Source organism: Anabrus simplex, chromosome 10 (assembly GCF_040414725.1).
Source record: "Anabrus simplex isolate iqAnaSimp1 chromosome 10, ASM4041472v1, whole genome shotgun sequence".
In the NCBI taxonomy this organism is placed as follows: Eukaryota; Metazoa; Arthropoda; class Insecta; order Orthoptera; family Tettigoniidae; genus Anabrus; species Anabrus simplex.
In genome coordinates, this window is record NC_090274.1 from 129,773,944 (window position 1) to 129,790,013 (window position 16,070).

Below are 16,070 nucleotides of genomic sequence, written 5' to 3' on the forward strand. Positions count from 1 at the left end.
AGTAGGAAAGATCACAATATGAAGATAAAGTTGGAATTCAAGAGGACAAACTGGGGCAAATAATCATTTATAGGAAGGGGAGTTAGGGATTGGAATAACTTATCAAGGGAGATGTTCAATAAATTTCCAATTTCTTTGAAATCATTTCGGAAAAGGCTAGGAAAGCAACAGACAGGGAATCTGCCACTTGGGCGACTGCCCTAAATGCAGATCAGTATTGACTGATTGATTGATTGATTGAAACATAACAAGGTTCAGTAATGTTTGAGATGTATGTGGGCGAGGTGTAGGAGCGTAGTTACCCTGAAACATAACAAGGTTCAGTGATGTTTGAGATGTACTGTGGGCGAGGTGTAGGAGCGTAGTTACCCTGAAACATAACAAGGTTCAGTGATGTTTGAGATGTACTGTGGGCGAGGTGTAGGAGCGTAGTTACCCTGAAACATAACAAGGTTCAGTGATGTTTGAGATGTACTGTGGGCGATGTGAAGAAGGAGCGTGGTTACCTTGAAAGATAATAAGGTTCAGTAATGTTTGAGATGTACTGTGGGCGATGTGAAGAAGGAGCGTGGTTACCTTGAAAGATAACAAGGTTCAGTAATGTTTGAGATGTACTGTGGGCGAGGTGTAGGAGCGTAGTTACCCTGAAACATAACAAGGTTCAGTGATGTTTGAGATGTACTGTGGGCGATGTGTAGGAGCGTAGTTACCCTGAAACATAACAAGGTTCAGTGATGTTTGAGGTGTACTGTGGGTGATGAAGTGAAATGTCCAAATAATCAACTTGCTGTACGTATTTCTTAGAATATTAGAAATGGTGAGTAAACAGGGGTCCTAGCTCAGTCTGGCATTGCTTGCAGAGTCATCTTTCCTATCCGACCTTCCTTGGTGAACCCTTGTTCTCTTCCTACCCCGACAGTTTTAGGTATGCTAGGCCCTGCCCTTTCGTTCTTCGAGTTTCACTTTCTCTTATAACAATGTTCACCATCACTAACAAGGTAATGATTTACAACAATCAATCGTCATTTCCCTCTCTTCTGATATTTTCCTCCATTTCACCAACTTTCTTTCTTACTTTTGTGGAGAACTGTTTCTACACAGTCTGCTCTCTGATGGAGGTAGATTCATCCCTCATGCAGTTCATAACTCGGAGGGCACACAACCCACATAGGACTTCATAACTGAATTTAATTACTGGTAGTTCGAGTTTCAGAATTTCAGGGAGATATTCAACATAATGTAACCTGTCAGCATTAGAGACACGTTCAGCACATCACTTTAAAATGGCGCTGGTGGTGTGGTGAATGTTCATTGGGAAGGGACGGATTTCGTGTTAGCGTAGTGAGAAAGCATGTAATACCTACTGAAATTTGGTTAATTCTCTGTGTGTGATCCATTTAGTGCTATTCACATTGATTTTTAGTGTTTCTTGAGAGTACAGTTATTAAAATTAGTGATATTTATTACCGGGCGAGTTGGCCGTGGGCGTAGAGGCGCGCGGCTGTGAGCTTGCATCCGGGAGATAGTAGGTTCGAATCCCACTATCGGCAGCCCTGAAGATGGTTTTCCGTGGTTTCCCATTTTCACACCAGGCAAATGCTGGGGCTGTACCTTAATTAAGGCCACGGCCGCTTCCTTCCAACTCCTAGGCCTTTCCTATCCCATCGTCGCCATAAGACCTATCTGTGTCGGTGCGACGTAAAGCCCCTAGCAAGTGATATTTATTTACATATTGCATTGAGTAGTTCCGTTGGTGTTCGCTAGATTACGTGTTCTACGTCATGTTTCGTATCTGGGTTGGAAGAAATACGAAATAATATTTCATTCTTTGGTTTAAATACCTACAGTTTTGTCGGTAGGATACCGGTACTTATAAAGATACCTCATTATATGAAGTTATATCTTCCGTACTTTCTACATTTTAGCCTACACTTGAATAGGTAGCATACCATACTAGACATGTTATTTCCTAAAGCACTTTAATAAAACCGACAAACTGCAGGGACTTATTCCTGACTGGAAATGGAGGAAAAAATGTCCCAAAAATGTCCGGAAATGCATCGTTTCGACGGTAGATGGCACTGACGAATGAAATTTTCTCTGACTACTTGCAGTGTGTTTCTTCTGTTGCAGATAGTGTGATTGAATCAGCGTACTGTCGGAAGCAGAAAGGTCCGGTATTCATGTCGGTAACAAGCCGAGATGGTGTTTATGTACGGCCGAGCCAATGGAAACGGTCGAGGGGCAGCACGGCTATAGCAAAACAAGTACCCTCACAGACACCAACCACATCACACAACGTTTCAAGCGATTTTTGGGCGTTTGTGTGATCATGGGTCCTTTCAGACAGCCGAACGTGCAGGGAGGAGGCAGACTGTGCGTAGAGGAACAGGTTCTACAGGACATTGAGACGAACCCTAGTACAAGTGGCCCGCCAACATGGTGTAAGCCAGACTACGATTATGTGTATCCTGCATGACAACCGCTATTACATCTATCATCTGCAAAAAGTGCAAGGATTTCCCTCTACGGGAAGGATATTGTCGATGGTTTTTCACCAGGCCATCACAGTTATGGGATTTCTGTCGTCAGTCCTCTTTACCGAAGAAGCAACTTTTATCAGAAATGGCATCGCCTTATCTGCATAATCTTCATCAGTGGGCTACAGAAAATCCCCGGGGAATGGTTGAAGCGTATCACCAGCATCGGTTCAGCATTAATGTTAGGGCAGGGATTCTTGGCGACGATATACTTGGACCAGTTATTATTCCACAACGCCTCAACGGAGAAACGTTCCTGGAGTTCCTGCAGAATACTCGGCCTGGATTGCTTGAGAATGTGACTCTGGAAATAAGACAGGTTACATGGTTTCTGCATGATGGAGCGCCACCCCACTTCCGCATCACAGTTCGCCAACACCTCAACATCTTCCCCAGGCGCTGGATAGGACGCGGAGGCCCTGTTGCATGGCCTCCTAGATCACCGGCTTAAACCCCCTAGATTTTTACCTCTGGGCACATCTGAAAAGCGTTGTGTATGCTGAACCAGTTCCTGATGTGTAGACCCTTCAACAGCGTGTTCACGGCGCCTGTGACGCTATTCGGTGAGAGGGCGGAACGTGCGAAAGAGTGAGGCAATCCATGATACGACGTCTGAACGCGTGCATTGCAGCACATGGAGGCCACTTTGAACATCTTCTAAGTTCAAAATAAGTAAGTTACGGCATTTCAATTTGGGTGAAAATACCATGTCTCCAGGAAGGTATTAGAAAAGAATCAACTCTAGAAGATATTTTTGGATAGTTATAAATAATTCGGGACTGAAAGGGTTAAGTTGCCTGAGGGTCAGTTTCGGCGTTTTATTTTGCCTCACCAGATGGCATAACAACCACAACTCTATTGGACGACGTATAACTGAGTTGAAATGACTTCCCCCTCTGAAAGCGGGTGGTGCGCTGTAACCCTGAGTTACTCAGTGTCGACCTCTCTCGGTCAACTCTTGTTCTCTTCCGGCCCCGAAGGTTTGCGAGTCTTCATTTTCACGTCCTTCGTAGGCCTTCCCTTTATTTCGCCGATACCTTCATTTGTTGAAGTGTGGAGCTCCCCACACACCAAAGCGAACATGACCACATGTCAGAGAGGACGGGGATCCTCAAATAGCACCACAAAAAGCGATGGGACGCGAAAATGAGACATATTAGCCTGGATGAAGAGCGAGGTAGTGGCTCAAGGGCCACACTGGAAACGATCGCGGACCGCCAATTTTCGTATAATGTTGCAAATAGAACAGAAGTAAACCCATCTCCGTACAAGACATGAAGGCCCTTGGAGGGGTGGAAGCTAAAGGCTTCCACTAGATGGGGTAGTGTGGTTAGATCTACGCCCGGCCGCCTTTGCTATAGGTTGAGTGCATCTCCGGAAGTGGAAATCTCATTTCTTGAATTTTACGACTTCCTGACGGGGATTCGAACCCGCCCTCGACCAGGACAGAAGTACCGGTACGAGTATGAAATAATATGCGCAGTTCAATTGAAATGAAGGTTTAATTGCTTGAAACACTATTTTACATTGTATAAAAGAGTGAAATTAAAAATGAACACTATTTTAGCCAGGACAGCAGTTGAATTCGGAAGAAATCCACCCAGCAATTGCATTTCATTGAATTAATGAACACAATGACAAAGTTTTAAAAAAGACGAAGTGAAATGAATAATGTAGTCAAAACCGAAATCAAAGGAAAATTTAGTGCAAGTAGTGTGAAGGAAACAATGATATTCAGCAATGTCACTGCCTTCGTAATGTCCAGGCCGTACTGTACCTCTGATGACGTCACGCTTTGGGGGGAACTTGAAGGCGATACGCATACGCTCCGCTTGAATAACACACTCGTTTAAATTACTTAAAGAACCGTTAACACCTTATAAAACCAAAACCTATCGTCAAATATTTGTTAATTCTGACATCCAATGCATATTCTTCTCCGTAACGTTCTATTTCTCGCGTATATACGTTCGTTTGCGTGAGTACAGCCTAACACTTTGAGACATATTCTTGCGATTTTATCCATTTTCTGGTCAACTGGAACATTCATATCATAAACACTCACAGAAAACATGCAGCCAATTACCATACTATTTATTACAAATATAAATTATTTCTGTACCTCACTGTTTCCACTCCATGAACACTGCAGCTTTCCTGGACCTCTTCCAGGAAGTTACACGAGTATGCAGTAGGTCTGCTCTCTTTGAAGCACTTTGTTGAATACACAAGTCGGTGTGAATTTTGGAAAAGTTATTTAAAAACATATTCACCCAAATATATATATACACTGTCCGGCCAGGTCTTCCAATTTCTTCCCGCAGTCACAAATGACTAGGGAATCTGCCAACTGCATTGACTCCAAAGCCAAGGATTTTGTGACACACTCAGGATTGTCTGACTTTAGAAATACCATCTTATATGCATCTGACACTAACACACAAAATACTTTGTACACCTCAATTCTAAGTTCTATTGACATGTCTGATGGATACTTTAAGCCCCCTCGATTTAGGAAATTCAGATATCTTACTTCTGGAGGTAATTCATATATAAGATCTGAATCTGTCAGAAGATAAAATTTACATAAATCACACTGCTGTTTGATACTCTTTTTTTTTGTTGCTATTTGCTTTTCGTCGCGCCGACACAGATAGGTCTTACGGCGACAATAGGACAGGAAAGGTCTAGGAATGGAAAGGAAGCGGCCGTGGCCTTAATTAAGGTACAGCCCCAGCATTTGCCTGGCGTGAAAATGGGAAACCACGGAAAACCATCTTCAGGGCTGCCGACAGTGGGGTTCGAACCCACTGTCTGCCGAATACTGGATACTGGCCGCACTTAAGCGACTGCAGTTATCGAGCTCGGTGATACTCATAAATAAGACTTGCATTTTCAAATACACCGAATTTAGATTAGCCGTAGGTCTGATTACATAAAAATATAGGGCCTACCTAATGTTACCCATGTTTATGACATAATAAAAGAAATTAACTCACCATCTGGACGGGACACTCTTATTTCTCTCAGGATGTGATTTTCAGGAAAGTGCTTGATACACACAACTGTGTTTTGATTAACTATTAAATTTTCCCTGGGAATAGCCTTCTTCCATAACTTAACTCGTTCTTCATCAGAAGGAAACACAAATACCGGAGTGTACTCTCCTTGTTTATAATTGGCTTTGCAGCCAGGCACACAGCAACTCTTAGGCATGGTGATTTCCCTCACTGATCATCTTAATTCAAGTATATACAATTCGTGATTAATAATAAAACACAGAATGCACAAACTCAATTAATTTTGCACTATAAATATAAGTTTACACAAATAAACTACAAAATTAAAACACCGAAGAACGATCTTCTTAACCTATAGCTTCACATAAATACACGCTCACACTAAGTTTTCTTCACTAATTAACGACTTTTCACTTAATAATGCAGTCGATGACGACTTATTCTCACACATATCTGAGTGAACATGCAGCCATCGTTAAAGGTTTCAATAAAACTGCGAAAATCTATGTTTAACTCTACTAACTCATGTGCTAAACTTCCCCCCTAACGATCAGCTGATTGCTTTCCCGCGCTCATTATAGTACGGCCTGGACATCACGAAGGCAGTGGCAATGTGTTCGCGTGTGCCAGTGAGAGAAGAACCTCCTCTTACACCAACGGCAGTTAAACTACTGCGTGCTGCGTTGCATAAAATGTCCACAGTGAGGTTGGAATGGAGCTCTACATTTGGTATGAATCCCATAGATATCTTTATAATGGTTAAGACCTAGCTCTGGCATTTGTGAGGGCTCATTATCCGCCGAAGTTTGGATTTCATTGTTTTAATAAAAATAATCTATTCGGTCCCAGTGAATACTTAAAACCAGGAAATAATAATAAAGAGTGAATTACTTCTGACTTGGGGCTATAAAGGCTATAATACATTTCTGAACGATCTATGAAATATTTTTCGTAAATTTTCTTCACAATTCTGAAACTATATGTTTTTCTAAATCCCTCACGGGCCGCCATTTGGGAACCCTTGCTCTACATGTACTCAGCTCCACCGAGACTTGCGTGGAACCTACAGACAGCGAAGAGTCTGTAAACAATCGACTGGGAGGCTTGGACAGACCATTCACGTGAAGTAAACAAATTATACCGAGGGAATTAGCCGTGAGGTTCGGTGCGCGCAGCTGTTAACAGTGGCTTCCAATCTCACTGTCGGCAGCCCTGAAGATGGTTTTCCGTTCTTTTCCATTCTCACACCAGGAAAAGTCTGGGGCTGTACCTTATTAAGGCCTTGGCCGCTTTCTTCCCACTCCTATCCCATCGTCGCCTCTGAGCGACGTAAAACGACTTGTAAAATAGAATGAACAAATTACGGTAGATATTCGTTCGTAGATCATCGCATTGTCCCCAGCATTCCAATGCATTTGTTACTGTCGACATGCTACCGTCCTTTAGTATACATAAGCAACAACAATAATATTCAGACCTGGTATTTCCGGCGACACCCACGCCCTCTGTCCGTTGTCGTCACATGGGGTCAAACTGCCAGCTGAGCTATGACCTGCACAGTGGCAGCCAATACTACTACTACTACTATGCTTGTTTAAAGGGACCTAACATCTAGGTCATCGTCCACTACTACTGCTACTTCTACTACTACTACTACTACTACTACTACTACTACTAATAATAATATAGCCTCAGCTAACATGTGCCTAGGCCTACTATCAGGAGATGTGTCACCAGATACTTCTGTTTCTTTTCTCTACCATTTGCTTTACGTCCCACCGACACAGATAGGTCTTATGGGGACGATGGCATAGGAGTGGCATTCGGCTGGTGTGAAAATGGGAAACCATGGAAAACCACCAGTGGGGCTGACCACACGGACAACTCGCTCATTCACAAGATCTTTTACATACCGACATCGCACGTCATGGAGTGACACTTTTAAAAACTCTGACAGTCGACCAGTGGGAGCTCATTATCGATATTCAGCTTGTTATGAAGGCCAACACCCAAGCAGACGCTAGACAGACAATAACGGCTATTTGTTTCAACAAATCCATAACATTTTTCGATGTGTCTCTTTTCCTGAAATGTATCCAAGTAAATAAAAACCATAGGAAAGAAAAATACGCAAGTATATTAATTGTTCGCACATCTAGCGCAAAGCCCGTAGCAACCCCCCCCCCAAAAAAAAAACTCAAATGAGCCTTGATAATAATGCTATTGTTTTTACGTCGCACTAACTACTTTTGACGGTTGTCGGAGACGCCAAGGTGCCGGAATTTAGTCCCGCAGGAGTTCTTTTTACGTGCCAGTAAATCTACCGACACGAAGCTGATGTATTTGAGCACCCTCAAATACCAGCGGACTGAGCCAGGATCGAACCTGCCAAGTTGGTGTCAGAAGGCCAGCGTCTCAAGCACCTGAGCCATTCAACCCGGCACTCTCTTGATACATGTGAATCTGAGTGTTAGTTATACTGCTCCAGTGGGGAAAGCAACGGCAAACTACATCACTCCTCAGTATGCCTGGCTTTTGCGTCACATTCCGTTTTTGCGGATTCCCAATAACCACACAACTTCTTGTTATGTGAGGATCCAAGCAACCTCTCAGCAATAAACGAAGTTTAGTATCTGGCAAAAAAAGTGAAGAGACAAAATAATTATTTTATTTATAGAAACATGATCCGATGTCGGACTGTTGACCTCATCCGTGTCAATTAGCCTCACTTTAGCGGTCTGTACAAATATCAGCCAAGAAGGACCAGCTGAAAGCATTCCTTGTGTTTAAAGTCACGCTAGCTTGGCTCGCGTGGGAAGGTTCTCGCAAGCGGTGAAGTAAGACAAGTTCACGGCAGCAGAAAGAATGTTTACAACGGAACTTGACGTACATCTGTTGGTTCTATTGTCATCATTTTAACTTCTCTCGACGATAGAAAGAAAAATACGGATTGAAAAATAAAACCATTACACTCGTTTGAATTAAGGATTGTTCCATGTCATTATGATCTCACCTAATAATAATAATAATAATAATAATAATAATAATAATAATAACAATAACAATAATAATTGTCATCTATCCGCCATGGCGCAACAGCTGTGAAGGTCTTTGGTCTACCACGAGACCGCTGGCCTGCAGATTACGACATAAAATGAACTGAAGAGTGAGGTTTGTATGTTCAGGAAATGTGATACTTTCCCCCAGTCTGTTTGCTGGAATGGAACGTATTTAGCCTTACAGCATATAAATGCATATTTTGTTATTGTTTTGCTCATATTTCCGCCATTTTAGTTGTTTATATTTGGTTGATTATATTTTTCAAGAAAAAAATGTACTGTACTTAGAATGTGATGTCAGGAGTTGCTTTGTGGCACTGACGGGCCTCAAGGATGAACAGTGGACAGTTTACATCACTTTAGAGTAGCCATGCCCAGGGATGCCACCCTTGTTAAGAGACAAGGTCTCATCTTAGCACTTGTAGCTCGTCATCACTTCAGGTAGCGCCTTCTCCCCTCACCTGTCTTTAAAATGCCAACAGAGACCATTTTCAAGGCTTCATTATCGGCGATAAAGTTGATTTAAGGATACCTAAAGAAAATATAGTGAAAGTATAAAATTAAGAAATTGCGTTAAGGAGTTTACGCCGAACAGCACGGATCAATGGAATGTGTTAGTGCTAGAAGGCATGATCCCGAGTGCATCCTATTGCCATGCGAGGTCATCATTAGCGACCGGATTTTTTGAAAATGCATATCTGCAAACGTAAATGCATATCTGGTGGGTTTATTGGAGTTACTACATGTTCTAAACATATTTCAGCAAATACATTTGAAATCAAGTATAATTTAAAACATGTGGAGCATAATTGGTTTCACCTCCATGTTGGACATCGCTTGTAAGCAACTTTCTGAGTAACAGTTAACGCAAGCTCGCAAGAAAGGGATGGGTTGTAACACAGCACACCTCACCGACTGTAACTTGAGCACATTTGAAAGAATGAATGCATCAACGTATTGGTATTAATGGAGTACCATACCGCAATTGCTTTTTAAACGGACTATGATAATAACTGCACCCACGTGGTCAAGTGCGGTAGCTCCGCATTGGCGACACTACTGTCATACCTCGTGCTGACATATGGCAAGAAACACGCGCTCTCTTGTCTTCTGGCCAATAGCCCTACTGGTGGAGGGACACCACACAGGCCGCTGTCACCCAGTGCCCATGTCTGGTTTCCCTGTATACCTGATATCACTGTCACTGTGTCACAACTCACATGGTTGACAGGGCACAACACCCCGCGGTTTTTTTCTTCGTGCATCTCGAAGATCCCTTAACTTACCTTATGGACATGAATGTAGCAATCGAAATTAATTGAAATAGATTGTATAATGAACTGTATATTTAATATAAAAGAAGTAGTTGCTGGAAGTACATATGTTTGGTTATATTTACCACACTAACCTGTCTAGTAGCGTCTAGCACCACCGTTCACCCTGATGTGCTCAATAGGATTGAGGTCGGTGACCTCAGGGACTAGGCCCGTGGAGTGTTCAAAGAACCAATCAGCCACAATTCAAGAGCGACTGGACGGTGCACAGTTCCTCGGTGAGGGACGTAGTCACCCACAGTCCCCATCTCTGGACTCCCCGCTGATCCGTGTACAAACTGGCACCACATGCTTTGAGAGTTCAATAGTGTTCTTCCTGTGCTGTGCCCTGTCACGTGCCCGGAGCGGCCTTACCCAACCTCACACGGCCAGTTCGACATCTGACGACACGGCAGTCAACATCTTTCCAATTCCTATTTCAATGTTCGAAGGGAGCAAATTTATTTTCTTAAGAAAGGCTTTCCTTGCTTGTGCTAGTCCTTACTTCTGCCATCGTTAGTTATTTTACTACCCGAGTAACAATATTCATCTACTTCCTTTAAGATCATTTCCTAATCTAATATTTCCTGCATCACCTGACTTTGTTCGACTGCATTCCATTACTTTTGTTTTGGACTCCTTCCCCAAGACTTTGTTCATGTCATTCAGCAGACTCAGAGAGGTATACAACATTCCGAGTCTGTTTGTTAATGACATCGCGGGAAAACTTCTCGGTTCAGGGATATGTGACGGTGCCTCTGCTATGGACTGATCTGGTTCAGTCTCATCCTTGGCTTTGACAATAAGAAAGTGACTGAGATACGTGTGACGCAGCCAGTCCCTGTTATGAACGGTGTAAAAATGTCAGTCGACTGGTGTGGACATTTCAGTGAGCTGTGCAAATAACTACTTCTGTCTCGGCGAAGAAAGCAACAGGAAAGTATTTCACTCGTTCCCCTCTTCATTGACGCCCAGGCCATGGTTCATAGCGGAGCTGTTGAGGATTAAATCAACATTCGGGCTGAGTACACAGTGACGTGTTAATATTAGCCTGGAAAATACGAACGTTGTGTGAAACTTACAAAGTACGGAAAATGACACTTTATCGTTTACCGATGATATTATTTTATCTGAGACTGCAGACGATTTGGAGAAATTGCTGAAATGAAATGCGTATGGCTTTTAGTACCGGGAGTGTCCGAGGACAAGTTCTTTTGATTTGACTCCCGTAGGCGACCTGCGCGTCGTGATGAGGATGAAATGACGATGAAGACAACACATAAATCCAGTCCCCATGCTAGCGAAATTAACCAATGATGGTTAAAATTCCCGACTTTGCCGGGAATCGAACCCGGGACCCCTGTGACCAAAGGCCAGCACGCTAACCACTTAGCCACGGAGCCGGACGGAGAAATTGCTGAATGGTATGGAAGGAGTCGTGGGGAAGAAGTGCAAAATGAAAACAGTCGAGTGATGCAGGATATTTTAGATTAGGAAGTGAAGTCTTAAAAGAAGTAGATGAATATTGTTAGTAAATTAACTAACGATGGTAGAAGTAAGGGGGACATCTAATGCAGACTAGCACAAGCAAGGAAGGCCTTTCTGGCAGGAGGGCGAGGAGGAATTAACTCTATTTGGGGTCATGTAAGACGAATCGATGAGGATGATTCCTATGACACGATTTCAGTTTTTTAATTTCGTGTGGCTATTTCTAGCCGAGTGCAGCTCTTGTAAGGCAGACCCTTCGATGAGGGTGCGCGGCATCTATGACACGATGATGTAGGGTAAGAGAGGTAGTTGCAGCTAGTTGCAAACAGAGGACTTTGGAGAGAGATAGTTAACTCGGAGAAGATGTGCAGACTGAACGGTGAAAGACATAATCGTCTATAATGAAGATATACGTAATTTATTTACGCTTGAACTTTTGCTGAAATCATGCTATTGTCTTCATTAGCTGACGAAACCGTAGGCAGTGTTAAGACTTGGCTGGTCAATCTGCTAACGGGCGGACAGTCTCCTTTCATTTCTCTGAAGGAAATATTAGTTCCCTCTGTTTTATGTGTTGTTATTTATCCTCCAGGGTCGGATTTCCCCTCCGACTCGGCGAGGGATCCCACCTCTACCGCCTCAAGGCAGTGTCCTAGAGCTTCAGACTCTGGGTCGGTGGATACAACTGGGGAGGATAACCAGCTGTACCATGGTCGCTTCCTTCTTACTCTTATACCATCGTCACCATAAGACTTATCTGTATGGGACAGGAAAGGGCTAGGAGTGGGAAGCGGCCGTGGCCTTAATTAAGGTACAGCCCCAGCATTTGTCTGGTGTGAAAATGGGAAACCACGGAAAACCATATTCAGGGCTGCCGACAGTGGGGTTCGAACCTACTATCTCCCGAATACTGGATACTGGCCGCACTTAAGCGACTGCAGCTATCGAGCTCGGTTGTAATTTATGAACCACCGTAGTAAAACATATTGCGCAGTTGTTCCATCATATTGAGAGAAAAACTGTAGACTATTACACGTTTCAACATGCTGAAGTACTGAGAAACGCACGCGGAGGCGCGATATCTGAAACAACAAAACGAAAGTTTTCATAACTGGAGGTATACTTTCGAAGCTACCGTCAGCCGTTTGACCACTGGGAGCGCTGCGGTCACGTTTGTGTTACGCTCTAGCATAACTTCTGTTATAAATATTTGCGTTCTGTGGTGCAAGCCAAACCGGTACTGGAAATTAATTGAGGTCACCCGGGGGTGGGGACCCATACCGTTACATTTGGCGCCTCAGTCAACACGCATCATGCCAACCCTTAGGCGACTCGCCTTGGACACATGTCACAATCACAAGCAACTTTCCCTTCTGAACTTTGAAGACTTCGTGTTGGTGTTCAGGTCACGAACTGAGAGAACTCCCCAGTACCTGTCGTCAAACCTCTTTTCACCGCATAATACACGCTCAGTTAGGTCAGCTGCCTATAATAGATCATTTATTGCGACCTCAACTAGATTATAGAACTCTGTACCAAATAACATCCGCAGCAGTAACTCTTTAGTGTTTCAAGTCATAGTACAGAAAGTACCTCTTAGATTCATAAACCAACGGTGTGAATATTCATGGAGGGTGTGTTATTTATTTCATTTTCATTAACTTAATTTTCATTTAGTAGTTTCAGTAACTGACATGTACATATTGTAATCATTACTATGTTACATTTATCTTCTTCTTCTTCTTTATCTGTTTACTCTCGAGGGTCGGTTTTTCTCTCGGACTCAGCGAGGGAACCCACTTCTACCCCTCAAGGCAGTGTCCTGGAGCTTCAGACTCTGGGTCGGGATACAACTGGGGAGGATGACCAGTACCTCGCCCAGGCGGCCTCACCTGCTATGGTGAACAGGGGCCTTGCGGAGGATGGGAAGATCGGAAGGGATAGACAAGGAAGAGGGAAGGAAGCGTCCGTGGCTTTAAGTTAGGGACCATCCCGGCATTTGCCTGGAGGAGAAGTGAAAAACCACGGAAAACAACTTCCAGGATGGCTGAGGTGGGAATCGAACCCACCTCTACTCAGTTGACCTCCGGAGGCTGTGTGGACCCCGTTCCAGCCCTCGTACCACTTTACAAATTCAATTTCCGTGGCAGAGCCGGGAATCGAACCCGGGCTTCCGGGGGCGGCAGCTAATCACACTAACCACTACACCAGAGAGGCGGACTGTTGCATCTATTCTGAATTTATATAACAAATGAGTTTCTTTAAAAATATTCTCCATTTTTTCTGTACAATGATGTGGTTAAGTGTGAGTTCTAACTTCGGCACTACTAAAGACAAATAAATAAATAAATAAATAAATAAATAAATAAATAAATAAATAAATAAATAAATAAATAAATAAATAAATAAATAAATAAATAAATAAATATAATTACTTTAAACCAGAATGTGCTGAAGATCCTGTTTCCTACATGTGTATGTGTACCTCGGCTCTACTGTCACTTGAGCATTCTGAAGCTCAAAATGACGTGGGTGACAGTGATGCTAATTTGTCTTTATCTCAATTACTGCGAAAAATAGACTGTGCCATTCTCAAACGAATGAAATAATGGACGATGGCCTAGCTTGAAGGAACTGTAAGTGAAGTGACAATGAAGAGTCCCCAACAGCGAGTGATGCTCGAACCAATCTAGGGGAAGGTGTATTGAAATTGTGACGCAAATTATGAACAAGCACGAGAGTTTAACTGAATACTGCATTTTATGTTGTGTGCACTTTGTGAGACTCAGCTCACTCGACTATACCAGGTCCCTTGGATGTCGTTACAACTAACACAGTAGCTTGTCAACACTTACTGAATGGTTATGAAAGCATTTTAGTAAAATATTACTTACCTTCTAATAAACAAGATCAACTCTCCGGTTTTCCGTCGATAAGTCAGGTAACAATTAAGAAAACAAGACGCGCCTGTGATGGTCAACACTCACTGAGAGAAAGGCACTGATCTCTATTCTCAATGTCAGGGAAAGTACGACTACTGAAGTGTCCAAGTAGGTTCGAAGTTGATTGTCGTACGGGCCGGTTGCATAAAAGTTAAACTGAGTTCAACCACCCGAAACTGATCTCCAGTCAAGCTGAACTTAGAATTTTGGTTGTATAAACATTAATCCAAGATCAAATCTGACTGGTGAATTTTCTCAGATTAACCTGGTTGAACTAAGTTCAGCAGAAGGAATATAATTATTATTTTTGTGAGAAATAAATCTGTTTAGGTTTCTATGACATAATAACAAAGAAAAATAATAAACAGGCCTACTGTTGATTAAAGTAAAATGATAAGTAGGCCTAATGCTAATTGTAATTATTTGAACAATAATCCTACTATTAACAAGTTGTTTGTTCTCCACTGTTTTATGCTTAGGGCCTATAGGTTATGGTATTTTCAGATTTCAGATTACTCTGACGTTTCATCCGAGAATGGAGAGTTTGAACTCCAAAGAGCTCCTCGCGTGTTTCAACATAGAAGGAATCCCTTGTTAGAACTAAATGATCGACAATTTAAAATACGGTTTCGATTAGGAAAACGTGTAGTTGAAGAACTAGAACAAAGATTACATCTACAATTAAGGACACAAACTAAACGAAATCATGCACTGAATCCAATGTTCATGATCCTTCTCACACTAAGATTTTACGCAACTGGAAGCTTCCAAATAGTAATTGGAGATGTATTCAATGTAAATAAAGGAACTGCAAGTAGGACTATACACAAAGTCACTAGAGAGATTGCAGCTCTAAAACCTCAATTCATCAAGATGCCTGCTGAGGAGGGTGAAGTAGGAAGGAAATATCTTTTTCCTCTTTCTTAAAATTTGCAGTACGCGTCTTCTTGTTACTCATCTTTCTTCTCCATTTTGCGGCTTTGTTTACGTATCGCAGACAAATGAATGTCGAATGGCGTCGAGAATTGTCGATCGTTTCTATCTAAATCGCATGTTCGATACAACTCGATTCGATACAATCGCAATTATCTCTCTTGTTTAGCGATGTTGTCAACTCTGTTTCGTCGACCTTAGATCAAAACTGAATTTGGTTCAGTGATCTCAGATTAGTGTTATACAACTCACACAGAGAAAAGAACGAAGTTCGTTTCCGATCTTCGATCAAAACTGAACTACAGTTAGCGATTTTTATGCAACCGGCCCGTAGCGTGCCACGATGTTCAAAATCTGAACACAGATATCTCTGCTCAAAGACACAATACTTCCTTTTTGACCCCTAAAAGCAAGTCCCTGAGAATCTAGCTACATAATTTTCCTGTTCTGTTTAACAGTTTTATTGTACTTTCCCATAACTATTTTATGCTGGTCTCGTAACCAAAACTCAATTTGCGTATTTTTTTTTCAGATAACGGAAGCTTTTTTAAAAAGTGTCGTTTATCTGCTTTATAAATTTTATTCAGATCATCGTGCCCATGCGTGTTCCATACGTTCCTTTCTTTTGGAAAATAAAAGGCAGGGCCAATACATTCTATTTAATTTTTTACAGCCACGGTATAGCGCTCACTGAAATGCTGAGTAAATGCCTTTGTTTTTGTGTTTTAACAAAGAGTTTTGGTGGCTCACTTTCAACAATATCTAATTTCTCACG

The 16,070-nt window shown here is 42.4% G+C and overlaps 1 protein-coding gene across 2 annotated transcripts in view; it reads right to left on the reverse strand.

Annotated features, from left to right (window-relative positions):
* Gli (carboxyl ester lipase-like protein Gli) overlaps window positions 1-16,070 on the reverse strand; it is a 191,464-nt gene that overhangs the window by 128,970 nt on the left and 46,424 nt on the right. Inside the window, exon 1 of one of the 2 annotated variants that reach the window (XM_068229317.1) lies at window positions 5,540-5,589. The exons of the other annotated variant lie outside the window; for it this stretch is intronic. Coding sequence (XP_068085418.1) covers window positions 5,540-5,542 — 3 coding nt within the window. The 5' untranslated portion in view covers window positions 5,543-5,589. Of the gene's footprint in view, window positions 1-5,539; window positions 5,590-16,070 lie in introns of those variants that run through there. 2 annotated transcript variants of the gene reach the window in all.